Below are 24,160 nucleotides of genomic sequence, written 5' to 3' on the forward strand. Positions count from 1 at the left end.
CTGTGTGTTTGCAGATGAACATGACTAGCATTCCTTCAGCAATATCAGACACCATTCTGAACATGACACTCTTGGATCTGGTGCCTCACTTCCAAAGTTTCAGCCCAGGGGACTTTGCCCTGTGGTTCCAGACTTACCTTTCCTTCTTCCTTCCTGGGATTGGTCCAAACACCCTGTCGATCATCCCCATGAACATCAGCTGTGACTCCTACAGAGAGATGTGAGCTCCTCCTCAACATGAACGCACAGATCTATTCTTTACTTTCTTTGATTTTTAACTTGTTGACTTCTATGTCGTTGTGTTTACAGAGTGAAAGGACTTGATAATGTGTACAGTGACCTCTCTGCAACACAGTCCGACACTGTCTTCAATTACACACAAGACTATCTCAAGTACCAGTCCAGCCAAGGTGTGTCTCTGTGTGTGTGTGTGTGTGTGTGTTTCAAGTGTGCGTGTTCTTGCTTGTGTATTTGCTGACTCAGCCTAGTCCAGTGTGCAGGCAGTGATCAGTAGATGTGATTGGCAGATGAAGAATTTGGGCTAAGTCAGGAGTGTCCCACATTCACTGGTCTAATATCAATCCGAATTCACCACAGACTTTTTTCATTAGTGCCCTATATTGCCTCACAGGCCTGAGCTGCTACGGCAGAGGAAGCTTCTACGTGTTCCTGAAACAGATGTTCCTCAATTTTGGATTCCCTGACCTGAAAGATTTCCTGTCTCTGATCCCAGCTGACCGACAGGCAGAGGTATTTCTGCTCTATAACACTGATCGTGTCAGTGAGTCGCTCACTAATAGTTTAAGCGGCAGCCAATGAGCTGTCAACATCTCCCTCTGTAACGAGTGCGTTGTCTCTGCTCTGTGTCCTCTAGCTTTTGGGCTCCATCTCTCCGGAAGAACTCAGCGAGTTTCTGAACAGGCCAAACACAGTCATTGATGGTTCTGAGCTCTGCACACTCCTCAACAACTACAATAGAACCAATCAATACCTGGAGATGGTACACCTGTCTTCATTTCACCTACCCTTTTAGTCCATGTGGATTACTTGCCTTTATTATATCAGGATTAGCTCATAGAATAATCCCTGTTTCTCTCTACAGGGGTCTGTTTTATCCTCAGCTTTGGCCAGCCACACGTTGGGGTGTGTGTGGCCTCGTGCTCTCAATGCCTCGTCTCAGGCTGATGTAGAACAGTGGTTTAATGTCACCCTGGTTCACTACCTGCCCTACCTCAGTTCTCAGCTCATCAGCTCTGCCCAGCTCAGTGGCGCCTCCTGTCTGTCATACAGGAAACTGTGAGTATTTGTTTGATGTACCATTACACAGGGTTGTCAGCACAAACACTGCCCCCTGTCTCTTGGCTAAAAAATTGAGGATCTGTACTAAAATCACTTCTATATGTATATATGTATGTATGTATAAATGTGTGTTTGTGTGTGCTTGTGAGCAGGGTGTCTATCCTGGGGGACAACTACAATTTTTCCACAACTGATTTCACCCCAGCTGATGTGTATAGCTCCATAAAAGTGTATCTGAACAGCAGCGGTAAGAATAACTATATCTCTCTTCTCTCTCTCTCTCTCTCTCTCTCTCTCTGCTGAATAGTACTGCATATCCTTCAATCGAAGCAATCCATGCTTCATTTCCTATAATTGTGTGTGCACAGTATGTGAGTCTCAACATAACTATCTGTATGTGTATCTTGCAGATGGCAGCCCCCGCTGCTATAACTCCTCAGATCCTCTTCTGAACTCCACCGCCTGGTTTGCTGACAACATCGGATTCTTCATCACTTTCATTAACCTCGCTGACCTGCAGTCATTCCTAACAGGAAACATGGTAACATACTAACACACACACACACACACACAAACTCACACACCAACAACAAACATACCTGTAATCATACATGTTAGTCATTCAGACATTTACACACATGATTATTTCTGATCATCTACATATAATGTATTATCTACCTAACACAACACACACCCATAGTGACGTATTAATGTGTGTGTTTTATTGTGTCCTTTAGACGAGTGCGTTCCTGCAGAACGCAGAAAATCTTCAGCTGTTCAACAACTCAGGAATTTCAGCCAGTGTCCTGGAGTACTACACAACAGAGTTATACATCCAGAATCCTGACTTCAGCCCACTCGGGTAACACTCCACACTAACAACTACTTATTCTATTTATTCATCCAGCCTCATCAATTCAACCCCCTTAGGTAACGGACTACATACAAGGATAAATATCTTTGTACGCATTTTTAAAAGGTTGTTTGTGATCTTATAGTTTGCCAGCTGAGCTGCTGTGTCGAACTCCTTCCTCCATGTTTGTTCACCTTGGAGATGCAGACATCAAGACCATCCTGACGAGCATCAACAACTTCTGCACAGAAATGAATCCAGAGGTGATCGATCAATGAGACCCTGTCAGTCAGTTATTCTGTCAAAGTGCAAGCTAACTATAATCCTCTTCTCCTCTCAGGTCACAGCGGTGCTGGTAGCAAAGTTCCCCAATGTATCTGCATCCACCATCCAATCTTTGGGCAGCCAGTGTGTGGGCCTGACTGTGGGCCAGATAAGCTCCACCCCCTCCAGTGTGATAAACAGTGCTCTGTCTACACTCAGTAACATCAGTGGCTGGGACCAGGGCCAAGTGAATGCCCTGATCCAGAGCATCATTAGTGCGGGCTTTAATGTGAGTGTACACTGTACACTTGTCAAGAACGTCAGTCTACGATACTGGAAGCGAGACCAAGTCTGTTTAGAGCAATTTCACCAAATCCCCCTGTAAAGAACAAATTTGTATTGCTGTTCAAATACTAACCAACTACACTTTACAGTCAGGTCCAGAAATATTGCGACATCGACACAATCCTAACATTTACACACCACAATGGATTTCAACTGAAACGAACAAGATGTGCTTCAACTGCAGACTGTCAGCTTTAATTTGAGGGTATGTACATCCAAATCAGGTGAACGGTGTAGGATTTACAACAGTTTGCATATGTGCCTCCCACTTGTTAAGGGACCAAAAGTAATGGGGCAGAATAATAATCATAAATCAAACTTTCACTTTTTAATACTTGGTTGCAAATCCTTTCCAGTCAATTACAGCCCGAAGTCGGGAACGCATAGACATCACCAGACGCTGGGTTTCATCCCTGGTGATGCTCTGCCAGGCCTCTACTGCAACTGTCTTCAGTTCCTGCTTGTTCTTGGGGCATTTTCCCTTCAGTTTTGTCTTCAGCAAGTGAAATGCATGCTCAATCGGATTCAGGTCAGGTGATTGACTTGGCCATTGCATAACAATCCACTTCTTTCCCTTCAAAAACTCTTTGGTTGCTTTTGCAGTATGCTTTGGGTCATTGTCCATCTGCACTGTGAAGCGCCGTCCAATGAGTTCTGAAGCATTTGGCTGAATATGAGCAGATAATATTGCCCGAAACACTTCAGAATTCATCCTGCTGCTTTTGTCAGCAGTCACATCATCAATAAATACAAGAGAACCAGTTCCATTGGCAGCCATACATGCCCACGCCATGACACTACCACCACCATGCTTCACTGATGAGGTGGTATGCTTAGGATCATGAGCAGTTCCGTTCCTTCTCCATACTCTTCTCTTCCCATCACTCTGGTACAAGTTGATCTTGGTCTCATCTGTCCATAGGATGTTGTTCCAGAACTGTGAAGGCTTTTTTAGATGTCGTTTGGCAAACTCTAATCTGGCCTTCCTGTTTTTGACGCTCACCAATGGTTTACGTCTTGTGGTGAACACTCTGGTGAAGTCTTCTCTTGATTGTAGACTTTGACACACATACACCTACCTCCTGGAGAGTGTTCTTGATCTGGCCAACTGTTGTGAAGGGTGTTTTCTTCACCAGGGAAAGAATTCTTCGGTCATCCACCACAGTTGTTTTCCGTGGTCTTCCGGGTCTTTTGGTGTTGCTGAGCTCACCGGTGCGTTCCTTCTTTTTAAGAATGTTCCAAACAGTTGTTTTGGCCACGCCTAATGTTTTTGCTATCTCTCTGATGGGTTTGTTTTGTTTTTTCAGCCTAATGATGGCTTGCTTCACTGATAGGGATAGCTCTTTGGATCTCATCTTGAGAGATGACAGCAAAAGATTCCAAATGCAAATAGCACACTTGAAATGAGCTCTGGACCTTTTATCTGCTCATTGCAATTGGGATAATGAGGGAATAACACACACCTGGCCATGGAAGAGCTGAGAAGGTCCCTTAACAAGTGGGAGGCACATATGCAAACTGTTGTAATTCCTACACCGTTCACCTGATTTGGATGTAAATACCCTCAAATTAAAGCTGTTTCATTTGAAATCCATTGTGGTGGTGTATAGAGCCAAAAATGTTAGAATTGTGTCGATGTCCCAATATTTATGGACGTGACTGTATATAAAGAAAAGTGCTGTAATTTAAATACTCCCTTAAATACTCCCTGCGTTCAGATCGAAAACAGCAGATTCATATTTTTTTTTTCCTTTTTTTAAAGTTGAAGATCTGATTGTTTTGCCTCACAGATCAGCAGTGCCTCCTCTCTGGAGTCCCTGGGAACACTCCTCGGTGGCGTTCCCTCTGCAACCATCTCCATCATCCCATCGTCTCAGCTTCTGTCTTTATCGCAGAATCCAGCATTCATCAATAACATTCTGTCAGCACCAGTTATTCTGCAAAAGACATTTGTCCAGAAGGTATTCTCTCTCTTGCACACACAGAACACATGCACACACACATGCAAAATACATTACAGCACATTACTGAAATGGAGATTTACATTACTGTGTTCTATACCAGTTTAATTTAATTTAAAATCAATCCTTTGTTCAGAATGCAGTTTGTTTATTCTGGAAAAGTTGAAGGTCTGCTCCCACACTTTCTCCCAGGTAATCTCTGTAGACCAAACTGAAGTGCTACAGAATGTTCCGGATGCACTCGTGATGTATATTCCACTTGTTCTACTGACCTCACTGAGCTCTGTTGACGTTTCACTCATCAATAACAAGAGCTGGAGTCACGAACAGGTAACTGAACAGACCTACATTGTCAGAGAAATGTAAATCACTTTGTTATACTGAAAACCTAGAGTAACATGGCTTGACTGTGATCACAGCACTTACAGAGGTCTGAATTCCTGTCTAGTTTGGATCTCAGGGTGTAAAACGCATCAATAAAATTTTGAATTCTTTGTTTGATTTTTACCAGGCTATGATGTTGTTTGGTGCAGTGGCCAATGCCAGTGATAATCCAGAAGAGTGAGTTAGAAACACACACACACACACACACACAAACACAGCCTGACTCGCTTACATAGGCAGTGTAAATAACCACTGGGTGAACAATCCAGATAACGCATATGATTCTGCCAGAGTCCAATAAGATGTTGTGTTTTGGTTCATCAGTGTGTGTGTGTCATGTCTGTGTGTGACTGTGTGTGTGTGTGTTTCTCCCCACAGCCTGTCAGCATCAATACTGCAGGGATTTACCTGCAGCTCACTTCAGACTCTCCCACAGCAGAAAGCCAAAGATCTAGTCAAAGCCTGTAGACCACGTGCAGGCAGAGACAAGGTCCTCCTGAAAGAGGCTCAGGTACATACACTCTGATATTCATTCACATTCCGCACACAGTCTGAAACAGAGGTAGCAAGTGGACCCAAACTTTTACTGGTACCTGAGATACCACACAGTCACAGTGAGTTTTGTGTTTCAGCTGACCTGCATGTACAACTACGTGAAAGACGATCCATTTGTTAGCTTTACTGACGTCCCCTCTGATATGCTTCTGTACTACAGGTGTGTAACACGTTCACGTACACAATGTACCGTATATAAAAGATAAGGCACACTTCCCCTGCATTCCCAGTTTTCAAGTATCTGAGGTTAAGAATATGGGTCATATGCTATCTGTAATGTGTGTGTGTTGTAGCTATGAGAAGATACAGAAGGAGAACTGCCAGTCATATTTCAGTGCCGTGGGCAGAGCAGATTTCTCCGTTCTTTCCCACGGCCTTGACAAAAAGACCATCCTGTTCAATGATGCAAAGGACTGCCTGGTAAAACATACACAATAACATGTTCATAGACCAACACTCAATATTAGCACTTAAATGTTATGGAAAACAAGTCACCCAATCTTTCAATCAATTTGTGTCTCATGAAATTCCAATGTTGAAATATACATTTACAGCATTTATCAGATTCCCTTCTACAGAGTGACTTACATTAGTGCTTTGTGCCCTATCAAAAACATATATTAATATGCTAATTCACTAGGTCTATGAATAGGAAGTAAGAATACCATTCCGCTGAAACTGTATTGGTGGTTAGTACAGAATAAAAAACAGAGACAAAAGACAAGGGATTTGTTTAATGGAAGTTTTAATACAAGGGCTTGGTGAAGAGTTGGGTCTTGAGTTTTTTTAGTTTGAAGACAGCCAGTGAGTATGGTAGAGAGTGGGCTGTGATAAGTGCCTTCAGGTATGCATGTGCTTGTCCGTTTTTGTCTTTGTGTTTTAAATCTGATGCAGTAGCAACAGAAAGCCAGTGGAGGGAGCACAGCTCTGGGTTGGTGTGGGAGAATGTGGAAAGGTTGAAAACAAGTCTGGCAGCTGCACTCTTGAACAGTTGCAGCGGGCGGGTGGTATGCAGGGGCAGAACTGCGACATTCAGTAGTCCAGTCTCAAGATGATGAGGGAATGAACAAGCACCTGAGTGAGCTTTGTGGATAGAAATGGCCTCAAGATCCTCCTGATGTTAGCAGTCAGCTTAGCAATATGAGTAGTGAAGGACAATTGATTGTCCAGAAATACCCCAAGGTTGCATGCATTGTGAGGTGTTGAGATCTGAGAGTTGTCCATGGAGATCTCAAGATCTTGATGTGGGCGTGCATCTCCACAACAGCAACACTCTGGCCAGCACTCAGTCTTGCTGGGATTTAGTTTCAGCTGAGGAGCTGCCATCTACTACATGCTCTATTCAGAAAAATGATTGTCTATAGGAGGAAAGGAGAGGATGCATCAAGTGTCATCAGCATAGCAGTCATATGAAAATCCACGTGAGCAAAGTTCAATTCCGACTGTGACATAGAACAACAATAGAATGCTTTTGGGTAGTTCCCAGATCAGGAATTGTACTCAGGTTTTCTGACCTCTAAATACTGAAAAGAAAGTTTTGGGCATAGAGGGTGCAGTGATGGAAATCGCTCAGTCACTCAGGAGACACTAAACTGTCTCGAGGCAAACGCAACATTTCAGACAAGAACTCCAAATCTCTGAGATCATAATTCAACATGTTCAAACATAAGACAGTCAGAGATCTTGACACTAAACATTGGAATCCTCACAAGAACCCCCGTTCTTACAGATTCTGCGTTTTAATGTGACACTCCTTCGTGGTTTTTGACATTGTAGGGTATATCTGGTGTGAGCCTGACCAGTTATCAGGTGGAGGTTCTGGGGAATATGGCCTGCACACTGGACTCCTCCTACATCCAGAACTCTCACCCTCTCATGTTGGAGAAACTGAAGAACTGTGGAGATCTTTCTGATTCTCAGATCACTGCTGTACAGTCTTTGCTCCTCAGTGGGAACACCGCTTATGGGTGAGACAGAGATTTTTGCAGATCAGTGCATACCTTTGAATTTGGTTGAGCTGTAGAAAAATATTTCTGAACCCTAACTGCATTTAAATTGTTCTAATAATGTTAGACTTGGTGTTAAAATGGCATAAACCAAATGCAATGATTTGTGTCTATAACTGTATTGTATTAGATATGAATAAGATCTCATAGACATTTTTTTTTTCTTAATCAGTAATCCCTCAACGTGGAATGAGCAGACCGTGGAGCAAATCGGCATCCTGGCTGTCTATTTCAAATCAGACCTCTGCAACGCACTTAGCTTTGTATGTAAAACTGTTCAGTTTTAAATTTGCGCTTGTGATTGATTTATTGACCCAATGTTAGACCTTTTGGGACTAATTTAATGTTATGTCTGTGTGTGTGCATTGTTGAAGAATGTAAGGAGGAAGTTCTTTTCAGTCCTGAGGAAGCAGAAGATCCCGATGAAGAAGCTGAGGACATTCTTTACAGAATGCAACTCAGAAAGTGCTACAGGTAACAGTACTTTACAGTGTAAAAAGCACTGAGATACAGGGATATATTTTAGATTCTGTCCTTCAGTGATTAACTTTGTTCTGTGTCTAACAGTGAGCAACATCACAGCGGTGACAATTGCAGATGCGTCGTTTCCTTTCGGCTTTAACTCCACCCAGTTTGATCTGTATCTGGACATCGCTGTCCTGCAGAACAACCTGGCAGCCATCACTGAGAAAGTGGTGGACACCAGCCTCCAGACCGTCATTCTGAACAAGTTAAACCAGGTCAGCAGCACTGAACACTGTGACACTGGGACTCTTTAGCACTACAGTAGCACTACACGAAAGAGGAGGTTGTTTGTGCCTTTCAGTCATAAAATTCTGACATTACTGACAGTGTCGGTTTAAATATGATACTTGCATATTGTATGTTTTGAAAATGTACCCCTGTCAAACAGGGTTTGTTTTTGTGTTGTGAGTTTAATGTCTGTCTTTGCGTGCGTGGTGGATTCACCCACACAACATTTTGGACAGTGTGTGTTAGGTGGTATATAATAAATTGTTGATTTTGTGTGCATGTGTAGATTTACCCATCAGGCCTTACTGATGGTGTGCTGCAGCTACTGGGATCCGCTTCTCGTGTGGCCACTATTGATGACATTAGCAAGTGGAACATTACCATAATTGACACACTGTCTTCTTTGATAGACTCAAATGATGGACTCTGGGAACCAGAAAAGGTAATAGAAGGGTGTGTGTGTGTGTGTGTGTGTGTGTGTGTGTGTGTGTGTGTGTGTGTGTGTGAGACCTGTAAAAAATTTTTTGGATTGATTACTACTGTGGGTACAACCACAGTGTTGTCTTCATGTGTATTACAACCAATTTGTGAATTAAGACCATGTTTTCAACACCTCTGGGAGAAACAGAGAAAGAGATTGAGATCGTCTGAGATCCTTCAAAGAAAGTGAGACAATATCTGCCATCCTTCATAGAGGGTGAGAGGGATTATCTCTGATCCTTCAGAGAGAGGGAGAGAGAGCGTCTCTGATCCTTCAGAGAGAGAGAGAGAGAGAGAGAGAGAGAGAGAGAGAGAGAGAGAGAGAGAAATTTTAGTATGAAGGGAAGTGTTTACATTTCCTACAGTTGGTGTAGAAGAAGAAGGTGGAGCTCCAGGTCTGGTCTTTATCTTAAACTTAAAGTATGTCAGAGCTTGTTTAAACCAGTAATAGATCAAAACCATACTAGTTAAGCATTTTCAATCCTCAGACACTGATGTGCTTGCTACTAGAATAATGTTTGTGTATTTTGTAGAGTAAAACGGTTATTATGAGGTATCTGAGCATGGGGAATCGCTCTCTGGGAAGTGCTGAAATAAATGCAGTTGGTTCCAACATCTGTACTTTAAACATCAGTGTACTGGAAAATATCAATGCTGAGAGCCTAAAGTAAGTACAAACTCACAGGTACATACTGTACATACACAAACATGGATGAATAAAGAGATTTGAGAATAATTTGAGTGCATTATTGCTCATATAGTTTGCATTTTTTTTCTCTATGTAGGGAGGTCCTGTTTCCAGATCTTTCCTCATGTACCATTGAACAGAAATCCGCTCTGTACATCACAGCCAACACTTCATTCAGCAATCAGCGCAGCAATGCCAAAACATACTACCAAATTATGAGACCTTACCTGGGTAAAACAATCATCCACATACACAGAAATACTAAACACACACACAGGTGTAGTGTTTTAGAACAGTAGTAGTTGGATTGAATGAAAAGTACGCATGCACAAACGCATGCACATATGCACACCCGCATCCACCCACACACACACACACACACACACACACACACACACATATACACACACACACACCCACACACCATGAATTTAGTTGTTAACATGTGTGTGTGTGTGTGTGTGTGTGTGTGTGTGTGTGTGTATAGGTGGAGCTCCTGTGGAGGATATACAAGCTCTTTCTACCCAGAACATCAGTATGGACATCACCATATTCATTAGTCTGGACCCTGCTGTTCTCAAGGTATAAAACATTAAATGAACATAGTGGATGCTTGAGTTATAAGAAGTAAAATAAAGAAAACTGCAGATGAACTTGATGAAAACTGTTTTTGTGTGTGCCAGATCTTGAATGTGAGCACAGTGAGGGATCTAATGGGGGTAAACATAGCTGATCTGAAGCTGTTTGAGAACTCCTCAGTGGTTCAGTCCTGGGTGTCACGACAGAACCAATCTGATCTGAACACACTGAATCTTGGCATCATCAACCACAACCCTTGTTATGGTGTAGACAGGTGAGCTTTTTTATCAAATGGAAAAGGAGCAAACTTTATAGAGAAAGTTTTTAGTAGATGTATAACATTATTCTTTGTTCTGCACAGTCACCCACTTGATAGCGAGTTCGCATCTGGAAATGTTTCTGCAGTACTGTGTAACTTCAGCATTCCTGCCTATGCCTGTTCATCAGTGAGTCCTCTATGAACAAAATACCTCTCCTCAGGTTCAGTCCTTTTACGCAGAAGATGAGTTGACCACAGAACCCTCTGTTTCTTGTCTTTCAAGGTTGTTGTTCTATCCTCTGATGATCTGGCCACACTGCTCACATGCAAACTGCCAAGCAGCCTGAACTACTCTAAAGGCGCTTGGAAGCTTTTCTTCCAGAATTTTCCTGGACCTTTGGATGATGTACTGGACAGGTTTTCAAACATGGTATGAAAATTTGATTGGCGCTGTAGTGAAAAAAAAAACAAAAACATTTGTGCACTGCTATGCACTGAAGTATGTACTCATTCATGTAGACCCACAGCAGCATTCGGCCTGACCCAAATATACTTGATGCCATCTGGGAGGTGATAATCAAGGACTTCACTGCAGCACAGCTGATGAATGCCACTTTCATCACTGAGTGGTTCCAGATGAGGCTCAGACCATTTTTGTCATCAGTGTCCACAGACTTTCTGTCCAGCCTCAGTTCCAAAAGCTTCAGCTGTGAGAGCTACCAGGCTGTGTAAGTATGGACAATGGAATTTTAGAACTCCACGTGTGTTATTTAGGACATGAAGATGAAGTAATTCATGACAAAATCTGATCTGTTCTCATCCAACTTAGGGTGGAAGCTCTTAGCAGTCAGGAATCACTCATGAAAGAGGAACAGAAGCAGTTGGTCTTTACTTCATTCATCTTTCCCTTCCTGTCAAGAGTTGACCTCCCAGGTACATAGGCCCCTTTTAATTGTTCTACTAGAGAAAGCTGGCAGTCTTATACTTCTTTTAGCCTGTTGAGATTAAGCCAATTGATTGCCTGAATGAAATAAACCAAGAGCCCTTGAGAATGTTCTGATTAATTTAACTAATGGTCTGTGATCTTTTCAGACCCTGGCTGTCGTTCCAACACTTCTGGCAGCAATAAGTGGCTTGAAAAGAACCTTGGCAATTTCTCCAATTATGCCCCCTTGGAAAAGCTCAAAATTCTAAATGCAAATTTCTCCAGCGTGAGTAACATCAAAGTTGCACCAACTCTATGTTTCTTGTGAGTTTGCAATTGACGATAGTAGTACCAGTTGGCCTCTGGATTTTGGGGGAGAGGGCAGGCAGCTGCTGTACCACTGAGCTGGTGTGAACAGAATGTGTGAAATGCATGTTTTGTCCTGCAGGTTGCAGTGTTAGGCTTACTGTCCAGTGAGCAGAAGGCACAGTTCATCTTGCAGCCGGATTCAGGAGTGTTGGGAAATGACTCTGTGTTTAGAGAGGTGTTTAGCAGTGTGATCACATCTTTAGATCGGAATCAACTTGGCAGCTTCTTGACAGTCTTCCACCAGACTGCAATACAAGTGAGGATCTCTGTAGTCTACAAACCAGGGCACATTTCTTTTCGCAATAAGACACGTTTATTCTATGCATACTAATTGATGGAGTCCGAGTGTGTCCAGACTGTTAATCCGTGCTGCTGTGTGTTTGCAGATGAACATGACTAGCATTCCTTCAGCAATATCAGACACCATTCTGAACATGACACTCTTGGATCTGGTGCCTCACTTCCAAAGTTTCAGCCCAGGGGACTTTGCCCTGTGGTTCCAGACTTACCTTTCCTTCTTCCTTCCTGGGATTGGTCCAAACACCCTGTCGATCATCCCCATGAACATCAGCTGTGACTCCTACAGAGAGATGTGAGCTCCTCCTCAACATGAACGCACAGATCTATTCTTTACTTTCTTTGATTTTTAACTTGTTGACTTCTATGTCGTTGTGTTTACAGAGTGAAAGGACTTGATAATGTGTACAGTGACCTCTCTGCAACACAGTCCGACACTGTCTTCAATTACACACAAGACTATCTCAAGTACCAGTCCAGCCAAGGTGTGTCTCTGTGTGTGTGTGTGTGTGTGTGTGTGTGTGTTTCAAGTGTGCGTGTTCTTGCTTGTGTATTTGCTGACTCAGCCTAGTCCAGTGTGCAGGCAGTGATCAGTAGATGTGATTGGCAGATGAAGAATTTGGGCTAAGTCAGGAGTGTCCCACATTCACTGGTCTAATATCAATCCGAATTCACCACAGACTTTTTTCATTAGTGCCCTATATTGCCTCACAGGCCTGAGCTGCTACGGCAGAGGAAGCTTCTACGTGTTCCTGAAACAGATGTTCCTCAATTTTGGATTCCCTGACCTGAAAGATTTCCTGTCTCTGATCCCAGCTGACCGACAGGCAGAGGTATTTCTGCTCTATAACACTGATCGTGTCAGTGAGTCGCTCACTAATAGTTTAAGCGGCAGCCAATGAGCTGTCAACATCTCCCTCTGTAACGAGTGCGTTGTCTCTGCTCTGTGTCCTCTAGCTTTTGTGCTCCATCTCTCCGGAAGAACTCAGCGAGTTTCTGAACAGGCCAAACACAGTCATTGATGGTTCTGAGCTCTGCACACTCCTCAACAACTACAATAGAACCAATCAATACCTGGAGATGGTACACCTGTCTTCATTTCACCTACCCTTTTAGTCCATGTGGATTACTTGCCTTTATTATATCAGGATTAGCTCATAGAATAATCCCTGTTTCTCTCTACAGGGGTCTGTTTTATCCTCAGCTTTGGCCAGCCACACGTTGGGGTGTGTGTGGCCTCGTGCTCTCAATGCCTCGTCTCAGGCTGATGTAGAACAGTGGTTTAATGTCACCCTGGTTCACTACCTGCCCTACCTCAGTTCTCAGCTCATCAGCTCTGCCCAGCTCAGTGGCGCCTCCTGTCTGTCATACAGGAAACTGTGAGTATTTGTTTGATGTACCATTACACAGGGTTGTCAGCACAAACACTGCCCCCTGTCTCTTGGCTAAAAAATTGAGGATCTGTACTAAAATCACTTCTATATGTATATATGTATGTATGTATAAATGTGTGTTTGTGTGTGCTTGTGAGCAGGGTGTCTATCCTGGGGGACAACTACAATTTTTCCACAACTGATTTCACCCCAGCTGATGTGTATAGCTCCATAAAAGTGTATCTGAACAGCAGCGGTAAGAATAACTATATCTCTCTTCTCTCTCTCTCTCTCTCTCTCTCTCTCTCTCTCTCTGCTGAATAGTACTGCATATCCTTCAATCGAAGCAATCCATGCTTCATTTCCTATAATTGTGTGTGCACAGTATGTGAGTCTCAACATAACTATCTGTATGTGTATCTTGCAGATGGCAGCCCCCGCTGCTATAACTCCTCAGATCCTCTTCTGAACTCCACCGCCTGGTTTGCTGACAACATCGGATTCTTCATCACTTTCATTAACCTCGCTGACCTGCAGTCATTCCTAACAGGAAACATGGTAACATACTAACACACACACACACACACACAAACTCACACACCAACAACAAACATACCTGTAATCATACATGTTAGTCATTCAGACATTCACACACATGATTATTTCTGATCATCTACATATAATGTATTATCTACCTAACACAACACACACCCATAGTGACGTATTAATGTGTGTGTTTTATTGTGTCCTTTAGACGAGTGCGTTCCTGCAGAACGCAGAAAATCTTCAGCTGTTCAACAACTCAGGAATTTCAGCCAGTGTCCTGGAGTACTACACAACAGAGTTATACATCCAGAATCCTGACTTCAGCCCACTCGGGTAACACTCCACACTAACAACTACTTATTCTATTTATTCATCCAGCCTCATCAATTCAACCCCCTTAGGTAACGGACTACATACAAGGATAAATATCTTTGTACGCATTTTTAAAAGGTTGTTTGTGATCTTATAGATTGCCAGCTGAGCTGCTGTGTCGAACTCCTTCCTCCATGTTTGTTCACCTTGGAGATGCAGACATCAAGACCATCCTGACGAGCATCAACAACTTCTGCACAGAAATGAATCCAGAGGTGATCGATCAATGAGACCCTGTCAGTCAGTTATTCTGTCAAAGTGCAAGCTAACTATAATCCTCTTCTCCTCTCAGGTCACAGCGGTGCTGGTAGCAAAGTTCCCCAATGTATCTGCATCCACCATCCAATCTTTGGGCAGCCAGTGTGTGGGCCTGACTGTGGGCCAGATAAGCTCCACCCCCTCCAGTGTGATAAACAGTGCTCTGTCTACACTCAGTAACATCAGTGGCTGGGACCAGGGCCAAGTGAATGCCCTGATCCAGAGCATCATTAGTGCGGGCTTTAATGTGAGTGTACACTGTACACTTGTCAAGAACGTCAGTCTACGATACTGGAAGCGAGACCAAGTCTGTTTAGAGCAATTTCACCAAATCCCCCTGTAAAGAACAAATTTGTATTGCTGTTCAAATACTAACCAACTACACTTTACAGTCAGGTCCAGAAATATTGCGACATCGACACAATCCTAACATTTACACACCACAATGGATTTCAACTGAAACGAACAAGATGTGCTTCAACTGCAGACTGTCAGCTTTAATTTGAGGGTATTTACATCCAAATCAGGTGAACGGTGTAGGATTTACAACAGTTTGCATATGTGCCTCCCACTTGTTAAGGGACCAAAAGTAATGGGGCAGAATAATAATCATAAATCAAACTTTCACTTTTTAATACTTGGTTGCAAATCCTTTCCAGTCAATTACAGCCCGAAGTCGGGAACGCATAGACATCACCAGACGCTGGGTTTCATCCCTGGTGATGCTCTGCCAGGCCTCTACTGCAACTGTCTTCAGTTCCTGCTTGTTCTTGGGGCATTTTCCCTTCAGTTTTGTCTTCAGCAAGTGAAATGCATGCTCAATCGGATTCAGGTCAGGTGATTGACTTGGCCATTGCATAACAATCCACTTCTTTCCCTTCAAAAACTCTTTGGTTGCTTTTGCAGTATGCTTTGGGTCATTGTCCATCTGCACTGTGAAGCGCCGTCCAATGAGTTCTGAAGCATTTGGCTGAATATGAGCAGATAATATTGCCCGAAACACTTCAGAATTCATCCTGCTGCTTTTGTCAGCAGTCACATCATCAATAAATACAAGAGAACCAGTTCCATTGGCAGCCATACATGCCCACGCCATGACACTACCACCACCATGCTTCACTGATGAGGTGGTATGCTTAGGATCATGAGCAGTTCCGTTCCTTCTCCATACTCTTCTCTTCCCATCACTCTGGTACAAGTTGATCTTGGTCTCATCTGTCCATAGGATGTTGTTCCAGAACTGTGAAGGCTTTTTTAGATGTCGTTTGGCAAACTCTAATCTGGCCTTCCTGTTTTTGACGCTCACCAATGGTTTACGTCTTGTGGTGAACACTCTGGTGAAGTCTTCTCTTGATTGTAGACTTTGACACACATACACCTACCTCCTGGAGAGTGTTCTTGATCTGGCCAACTGTTGTGAAGGGTGTTTTCTTCACCAGGGAAAGAATTCTTCGGTCATCCACCACAGTTGTTTTCCGTGGTCTTCCGGGTCTTTTGGTGTTGCTGAGCTCACCGGTGCGTTCCTTCTTTTTAAGAATGTTCCAAACAGTTGTTTTGGCCACGCCTAATGTTTTTGCTATCTCTCTGATGGGTTTGTTTTGTTTTTTCAGCCTAATGATGGCTTGCTTCACTGATAGGGACAGCTCTTTGGATCTCATCTTGAGAGATGACAGCAAAAGATTCCAAATGCAAATAGCACACTTGAAATGAGCTCTGGACCTTTTATCTGCTCATTGCAATTGGGATAATGAGGGAATAACACACACCTGGCCATGGAAGAGCTGAGAAGCCAATTGTCCCATTACTTTTGGTCCCTTAACAAGTGGGAGGCACATATGCAAACTGTTGTAATTCCTACACCGTTCACCTGATTTGGATGTAAATACCCTCAAATTAAAGCTGTTTCATTTGAAATCCATTGTGGTGGTGTATAGAGCCAAAAATGTTAGAATTGTGTCGATGTCCCAATATTTATGGACGTGACTGTATATAAAGAAAAGTGCTGTAATTTAAATACTCCCTTAAATACTCCCTGCGTTCAGATCGAAAACAGCAGATTCATATTTTTTTTTTTCCTTTTTTTAAAGTTGAAGATCTGATTGTTTTGCCTCACAGATCAGCAGTGCCTCCTCTCTGGAGTCCCTGGGAACACTCCTCGGTGGCGTTCCCTCTGCAACCATCTCCATCATCCCATCGTCTCAGCTTCTGTCTTTATCGCAGAATCCAGCATTCATCAATAACATTCTGTCAGCACCAGTTATTCTGCAAAAGACATTTGTCCAGAAGGTATTCTCTCTCTTGCACACACAGAACACATGCACACACACATGCAAAATACATTACAGCACATTACTGAAATGGAGATTTACATTACTGTGTTCTATACCAGTTTAATTTAATTTAAAATCAATCCTTTGTTCAGAATGCAGTTTGTTTATTCTGGAAAAGTTGAAGGTCTGCTCCCACACTTTCTCCCAGGTAATCTCTGTAGACCAAACTGAAGTGCTACAGAATGTTCCGGATGCACTCGTGATGTATATTCCACTTGTTCTACTGACCTCACTGAGCTCTGTTGACGTTTCACTCATCAATAACAAGAGCTGGAGTCACGAACAGGTAACTGAACAGACCTACATTGTCAGAGAAATGTAAATCACTTTGTTATACTGAAAACCTAGAGTAACATGGCTTGACTGTGATCACAGCACTTACAGAGGTCTGAATTCCTGTCTAGTTTGGATCTCAGGGTGTAAAACGCATCAATAAAATTTTGAATTCTTTGTTTGATTTTTACCAGGCTATGATGTTGTTTGGTGCAGTGGCCAATGCCAGTGATAATCCAGAAGAGTGAGTTAGAAACACACACACACACACACACACAAACACAGCCTGACTCGCTTACATAGGCAGTGTAAATAACCCACTGGGTGAACAATCCAGATAACGCATATGATTCTGCCAGAGTCCAATAAGATGTTGTGTTTTGGTTCATCAGTGTGTGTATGTCTGTGTGTGACTGTGTGTGTGTGTGTTTCTCCCCACAGCCTGTCAGCATCAATACTGCAGGGATTTACCTGCAGCTCACTTCAGACTCTCCCACAGCAGAAAGCCAAAGATCTAGTCAAAGCCTGTAGACCACGTGCAGGCAGAGACAAGGTCCTCCTGAAAGAGGCTCAGGTACATACACTCTGATATTCATTCACATTCCGCACACAGTCTGAAACAGAGGTAGCAAGTGGACCCAAACTTTTACTGGTACCTGAGATACCACACAGTCACAGTGTGTTTTGTGTTTCAGCTGACCTGCATGTACAACTACGTGAAAGACGATCCATTTGTTAGCTTTACTGACGTCCCCTCTGATATGCTTCTGTACTACAGGTGTGTAACACGTTCACGTACACAATGTACCGTATATAAAAGATAAGGCACACTTCCCCTGCATTCCCAGTTTTCAAGTATCTGAGGTTAAGAATATGGGTCATATGCTATCTGTAATGTGTGTGTGTTGTAGCTATGAGAAGATACAGAAGGAGAACTGCCAGTCATATTTCAGTGCCGTGGGCAGAGCAGATTTCTCCGTTCTTTCCCACGGCCTTGACAAAAAGACCATCCTGTTCAATGATGCAAAGGACTGCCTGGTAAAACATACACAATAACATGTTCATAGACCAACACTCAATATTAGCACTTAAATGTTATGGAAAACAAGTCACCCAATCTTTCAATCAATTTGTGTCTCATGAAATTCCAATGTTGAAATATACATTTACAGCATTTATCAGATTCCCTTCTACAGAGTGACTTACATTAGTGCTTTGTGGCCTATCAAAAACATATATTAATATGCTAATTCACTAGGTCTATGAATAGGAAGTAAGAATACCATTCCGCTGAAACTGTATTGGTGGTTAGTACAGAATAAAAAACAGAGACAAAAGACAAGGGATTTGTTTAATGGAAGTTTTAATACAAGGGCTTGGTGAAGAGTTGGGTCTTGAGTTTTTTTAGTTTGAAGACAGCCAGTGAGTATGGTAGAGAGTGGGCTGTGATAAGTGCCTTCAGGTATGCATGTGCTTGTCCGTTTTTGTCTTTGTGTTTTAAATCTGATGCAGTAGCAACAGAAAGCCAGTGGAGGGAGCACAGCTCTGGGTTGGTGTGGGAGAATGTGGAAAGGTTGAAAACAAGTCTGGCAGCTGCACTCTTGAACAGTTGCAGCGGGCGGGTGGTATGCAGGGGCAGAACTGCGACATTCAGTAGTCCAGTCTCAAGATGATGAGGGAATGAACAAGCACCTGAGTGAGCTTTGTGGATAGAAATGGCCTCAAGATCCTCCTGATGTTAGCAGTCAGCTTAGCAATATGAGTAGTGAAGGACAATTGATTGTCCAGAAATACCCCAAGGTTGCATGCATTGTGAGGTGTTGAGATCTGAGAGTTGTCCATGGAGATCTCAAGATCTTGATGTGGGCGTGCATCTCCACAACAGCAACACTCTGGCCAGCACTCAGTCTTGCTGGGATTTAGTTTCAGCTGAGGAGCTGCCATCTACTACATGCTCTATTCAGAAAAATGATTGTCTATAGGAGGAAAGGAGAGGATGCATCAAGTGTCATCAGCATAGCAGTCATATGAAAATCCACGTGAGCAAAGTTCAATTCCGACTGTGACATAGAACAACAATAGAATGCTTTTGGGTGGTTCCCAGATCAGGAATTGTACTCAGGTTTTCTGACCTCTAAATACTGAAAAGAAAGTTTTGGGCATAGAGGGTGCAGTGATGGAAATCGCTCAGTCACTCAGGAGACACTAAACTGTCTCGAGGCAAACGCAACATTTCAGACAAGAACTCCAAATCTCTGAGATCATAATTCAACATGTTCAAACATAAGACAGTCAGAGATCTTGACACTAAACATTGGAATCCTCACAAGAACCCCCGTTCTTACAGATTCTGCGTTTTAATGTGACACTCCTTCGTGGTTTTTGACATTGTAGGGTATATCTGGTGTGAGCCTGACCAGTTATCAGGTGGAGGTTCTGGGGAATATGGCCTGCACACTGGACTCCTCCTACATCCAGAACTCTCACCCTCTCATGTTGGAGAAACTGAAGAACTGTGGAGATCTTTCTGATTCTCAGATCACTGCTGTACAGTCTTTGCTCCTCAGTGGGAACACCGCTTATGGGTGAGACAGAGATTTTTGCAGATCAGTGCATACCTTTGAATTTGGTTGAGCTGTAGAAAAATATTTCTGAACCGTAACTGCATTTAAATTGTTCTAATAATGTTAGACTTGGTGTTAAAATGGCATAAACCAAATACAATGATTTGTGTCTATAACTGTATTGTATTAGATATGAATAAGATCTCATAGACATTTTTTTTTTCTTAATCAGTAATCCCTCAACGTGGAATGAGCAGACCGTGGAGCAAATCGGCATCCTGGCTGTCTATTTCAAATCAGACCTCTGCAACGCACTTAGCTTTGTATGTAAAACTGTTCAGTTTTAAATTTGCGCTTGTGATTGATTTATTGACCCAATGTTAGACCTTTTGGGACTAATTTAATGTTATGTCTGTGTGTGTGCATTGTTGAAGAATGTAAGGAGGAAGTTCTTTTCAGTCCTGAGGAAGCAGAAGATCCCGATGAAGAAGCTGAGGACATTCTTTACAGAATGCAACTCAGAAAGTGCTACAGGTAACAGTACTTTACAGTGTAAAAAGCACTGAGATACAGGGATATATTTTAGATTCTGTCCTTCAGTGATTAACTTTGTTCTGTGTCTAACAGTGAGCAACATCACAGCGGTGACAATTGCAGATGCGTCGTTTCCTTTCGGCTTTAACTCCACCCAGTTTGATCTGTATCTGGACATCGCTGTCCTGCAGAACAACCTGGCAGCCATCACTGAGAAAGTGGTGGACACCAGCCTCCAGACCGTCATTCTGAACAAGTTAAACCAGGTCAGCAGCACTGAACACTGTGACACTGGGACTCTTTAGCACTACAGTAGCACTACACGAAAGAGGAGGTTGTTTGTGCCTTTCAGTCATAAAATTCTGACATTACTGACAGTGTCGGTTTAAATATGATACTTGCATATTGTATGTTTTGAAAATGTACCCCTGTCAAACAGGGTTTGTTTTTGTGTTGTGAGTTTAATGTCTGTCTTTGCGTGCGTGGTGGATTCACCCACACAACATTTTGGACAGTGTGTGTTAGGTGGTATATAATAAATTGTTGATTTTGTGTGCATGTGTAGATTTACCCATCAGGCCTTACTGATGGTGTGCTGCAGCTACTGGGATCCGCTTCTCGTGTGGCCACTATTGATGACATTAGCAAGTGGAACATTACCATAATTGACACACTGTCTTCTTTGATAGACTCAAATGATGGACTCTGGGAACCAGAAAAGGTAATAGAAGGGTGTGTGTGTGTGTGTGTGTGTGTGTGTGTGTGTGTGTGTGTGTGTGTGTGAGACCTGTAAAAAATTTTTTGGATTGATTACTACTGTGGGTACAACCACAGTGTTGTCTTCATGTGTATTACAACCAATTTGTGAATTAAGACCATGTTTTCAACACCTCTGGGAGAAACAGAGAAAGAGATTGAGATCGTCTGAGATCCTTCAAAGAAAGTGAGACAATATCTGCCATCCTTCATAGAGGGTGAGAGGGATTATCTCTGATCCTTCAGAGAGAGGGAGAGAGAGCGTCTCTGATCCTTCAGAGAGAGAGAGAGAGAGAGAGAGAGAGAAATTTTAGTATGAAGGGAAGTGTTTACATTTCCTACAGTTGGTGTAGAAGAAGAAGGTGGAGCTCCAGGTCTGGTCTTTATCTTAAACTTAAAGTATGTCAGAGCTTGTTTAAACCAGTAAAAATCAAAACCATACTAGTTAAGCATTTTCAATCCTCAGACACTGATGTGCTTGCTACTAGAATAATGTTTGTGTATTTTGTAGAGTAAAGCGGTTATTATGAGGTATCTGAGCATGGGGAATCGCTCTCTGGGAAGTGCTGAAATAAATGCAGTTGGTTCCAACATCTGTACTTTAAACATCAGTGTACTGGAAAATATCAATGCTGAGAGCCTAAAGTAAGTACAAACTCACAGGTACATACTGTACATACACAAACATGGATGAATAAAGAGATTTGAGAATAATTTGAGTGCATTATTGCTCATATAGTTTGCATTTTTTTTCTCTATGTAGGGAGGTCCTGTTTCCAGATCTTTCCTCATGTACCATTGAACAGAAATCCGCTCTGTACATCACAGCCAACACTTCATTCAGCAATCAGCGCAGCAATGCCAAAACATACTACCAAATTATGAGACCTTACCTGGGTAAAACAATCATCCACATACACAGAAATACTAAACACACACACAGGTGTAGTGTTTTAGAACAGTAGTAGTTGGATTGAATGAAAAGTACGCATGCACAAACGCATGCACATATGCACACCCGCATCCACCCACACACACACACACACACACACACACACACACACACATATACACACACACACACCCACACACCATGAATTTAGTTGTTAACATGTGTGTGTGTGTGTGTGTGTGTGTGTGTGTGTGTATAGGTGGAGCTCCTGTGGAGGATATACAAGCTCTTTCTACCCAGAACATCAGTATGGACATCACCATATTCATTAGTCTGGACCCTGCTGTTCTCAAGGTATAAAACATTAAATGAACATAGTGGATGCTTGAGTTATAAGAAGTAAAATAAAGAAAACTGCAGATGAACTTGATGAAAACTGTTTTTGTGTGTGCCAGATCTTGAATGTGAGCACAGTGAGGGATCTAATGGGGGTAAACATAGCTGATCTGAAGCTGTTTGAGAACTCCTCAGTGGTTCAGTCCTGGGTGTCACGACAGAACCAATCTGATCTGAACACACTGAATCTTGGCATCATCAACCACAACCCTTGTTATGGTGTAGACAGGTGAGCTTTTTTATCAAATGGAAAAGGAGCAAACTTTATAGAGAAAGTTTTTAGTAGATGTATAACATTATTCTTTGTTCTGCACAGTCACCCACTTGATAGCGAGTTCGCATCTGGAAATGTTTCTGCAGTACTGTGTAACTTCAGCATTCCTGCCTATGCCTGTTCATCAGTGAGTCCTCTATGAACAAAATACCTCTCCTCAGGTTCAGTCCTTTTACGCAGAAGATGAGTTGACCACAGAACCCTCTGTTTCTTGTCTTTCAAGGTTGTTGTTCTATCCTCTGATGATCTGGCCACACTGCTCACATGCAAACTGCCAAGCAGCCTGAACTACTCTAAAGGCGCTTGGAAGCTTTTCTTCCAGAATTTTCCTGGACCTTTGGATGATGTACTGGACAGGTTTTCAAACATGGTATGAAAATTTGATTGGCGCTGTAGTGAAAAAAAAAACAAAAACATTTGTGCACTGCTATGCACTGAAGTATGTACTCATTCATGTAGACCCACAGCAGCATTCGGCCTGACCCAAATATACTTGATGCCATCTGGGAGGTGATAATCAAGGACTTCACTGCAGCACAGCTGATGAATGCCACTTTCATCACTGAGTGGTTCCAGATGAGGCTCAGACCATTTTTGTCATCAGTGTCCACAGACTTTCTGTCCAGCCTCAGTTCCAAAAGCTTCAGCTGTGAGAGCTACCAGGCTGTGTAAGTATGGACAATGGAATTTTAGAACTCCACGTGTGTTATTTAGGACATGAAGATGAAGTAATTCATGACAAAATCTGATCTGTTCTCATCCAACTTAGGGTGGAAGCTCTTAGCAGTCAGGAATCACTCATGAAAGAGGAACAGAAGCAGTTGGTCTTTACTTCATTCATCTTTCCCTTCCTGTCAAGAGTTGACCTCCCAGGTACATAGGCCCCTTTTAATTGTTCTACTAGAGAAAGCTGGCAGTCTTATACTTCTTTTAGCCTGTTGAGATTAAGCCAATTGATTGCCTGAATGAAATAAACCAAGAGCCCTTGAGAATGTTCTGATTAATTTAACTAATGGTCTGTGATCTTTTCAGACCCTGGCTGTCGTTCCAACACTTCTGGCAGCAATAAGTGGCTTGAAAAGAACCTTGGCAATTTCTCCAATTATGCCCCCTTGGAAAAGCTCAAAATTCTAAATGCAAATTTCTCCAGCGTGAGTAACATCAAAGTTGCACCAACTCTATGTTTCTTGTGAGTTTGCAATTGACGATAGTAGTACCAGTTGGCCTCTGGATTTTGGGGGAGAGGGCAGGCAGCTGCTGTACCACTGAGCTGGTGTGAACAGAATGTGTGAAATGCATGTTTTGTCCTGCAGGTTGCAGTGTTAGGCTTACTGTCCAGTGAGCAGAAGGCACAGTTCATCTTGCAGCCGGATTCAGGAGTGTTGGGAAATGACTCTGTGTTTAGAGAGGTGTTTAGCAGTGCGATCACATCTTTAGATCGGAATCAACTTGGCAGCTTCTTGACAGTCTTCCACCAGACTGCAATACAAGTGAGGATCTCTGTAGTCTACAAACCAGGGCACATTTCTTTTCGCAATAAGACACGTTTATTCTATGCATACTAATTGATGGAGT

General features: G+C 42.6%; 5 protein-coding genes across 5 annotated transcripts; all 5 read left to right on the forward strand.

The window, feature by feature from the left end:
* The first annotated feature begins 14 nt into the window (after nucleotides 1-14).
* Nucleotides 15-1,421, forward strand: LOC128317561 (uncharacterized). Its single transcript, XM_053230021.1, has 5 exons — nucleotides 15-220; nucleotides 310-410; nucleotides 632-750; nucleotides 875-1,000; nucleotides 1,103-1,421. The coding sequence occupies exons 1-5, from the start codon at nucleotides 15-17 to the stop codon at nucleotides 1,298-1,300; spliced, it is 750 nt and encodes a 249-aa protein (XP_053085996.1). The 3' UTR covers nucleotides 1,301-1,421.
* LOC128317557 (uncharacterized) lies at nucleotides 1,283-9,348 on the forward strand. The gene is made up of 16 exons (XM_053230017.1): nucleotides 1,283-1,546; nucleotides 1,710-1,840; nucleotides 2,037-2,161; nucleotides 2,298-2,415; nucleotides 2,493-2,705; nucleotides 4,552-4,722; nucleotides 4,915-5,052; nucleotides 5,234-5,283; nucleotides 5,485-5,617; nucleotides 5,739-5,821; nucleotides 5,955-6,081; nucleotides 7,438-7,628; nucleotides 7,840-7,930; nucleotides 8,042-8,141; nucleotides 8,235-8,407; nucleotides 8,707-9,348. The coding sequence occupies exons 1-16, from the start codon at nucleotides 1,408-1,410 to the stop codon at nucleotides 9,088-9,090; spliced, it is 2,367 nt and encodes a 788-aa protein (XP_053085992.1). The 5' UTR covers nucleotides 1,283-1,407; the 3' UTR covers nucleotides 9,091-9,348.
* Nucleotides 9,349-9,447: 99 nt separating this feature from the next.
* Nucleotides 9,448-12,187, forward strand: LOC128317509 (uncharacterized). Its single transcript, XM_053229711.1, has 10 exons — nucleotides 9,448-9,567; nucleotides 9,686-9,819; nucleotides 10,076-10,170; nucleotides 10,272-10,441; nucleotides 10,529-10,613; nucleotides 10,710-10,856; nucleotides 10,946-11,154; nucleotides 11,256-11,359; nucleotides 11,519-11,637; nucleotides 11,800-12,187. The coding sequence occupies exons 1-10, from the start codon at nucleotides 9,449-9,451 to the stop codon at nucleotides 12,049-12,051; spliced, it is 1,434 nt and encodes a 477-aa protein (XP_053085686.1). The 5' UTR covers nucleotide 9,448; the 3' UTR covers nucleotides 12,052-12,187.
* LOC128317513 (uncharacterized) lies at nucleotides 12,107-13,521 on the forward strand. Its single transcript, XM_053229715.1, has 5 exons — nucleotides 12,107-12,312; nucleotides 12,402-12,502; nucleotides 12,732-12,850; nucleotides 12,975-13,100; nucleotides 13,203-13,521. Exons 1-5 carry the CDS (start codon nucleotides 12,107-12,109, stop codon nucleotides 13,398-13,400), a joined length of 750 nt encoding a protein of 249 aa, XP_053085690.1. The 3' UTR covers nucleotides 13,401-13,521.
* Nucleotides 13,393-24,150, forward strand: LOC128317504 (uncharacterized). Its single transcript, XM_053229705.1, has 26 exons — nucleotides 13,393-13,646; nucleotides 13,818-13,948; nucleotides 14,145-14,269; nucleotides 14,406-14,523; nucleotides 14,601-14,813; nucleotides 16,682-16,852; nucleotides 17,045-17,182; nucleotides 17,364-17,413; nucleotides 17,611-17,743; nucleotides 17,865-17,947; nucleotides 18,081-18,207; nucleotides 19,564-19,754; nucleotides 19,966-20,056; nucleotides 20,168-20,267; nucleotides 20,361-20,533; nucleotides 20,833-20,988; nucleotides 21,535-21,668; nucleotides 21,787-21,920; nucleotides 22,175-22,269; nucleotides 22,371-22,540; nucleotides 22,628-22,712; nucleotides 22,809-22,955; nucleotides 23,045-23,253; nucleotides 23,355-23,458; nucleotides 23,618-23,736; nucleotides 23,899-24,150. Exons 1-26 carry the CDS (start codon nucleotides 13,508-13,510, stop codon nucleotides 24,148-24,150), a joined length of 3,588 nt encoding a protein of 1,195 aa, XP_053085680.1. The 5' UTR covers nucleotides 13,393-13,507.
* The last annotated feature ends 10 nt before the right edge of the window (nucleotides 24,151-24,160 follow it).

This window comes from Pangasianodon hypophthalmus, chromosome 26, assembly GCF_027358585.1.
Source record: "Pangasianodon hypophthalmus isolate fPanHyp1 chromosome 26, fPanHyp1.pri, whole genome shotgun sequence".
Classification (NCBI taxonomy): domain Eukaryota; kingdom Metazoa; phylum Chordata; class Actinopteri; order Siluriformes; family Pangasiidae; genus Pangasianodon; species Pangasianodon hypophthalmus.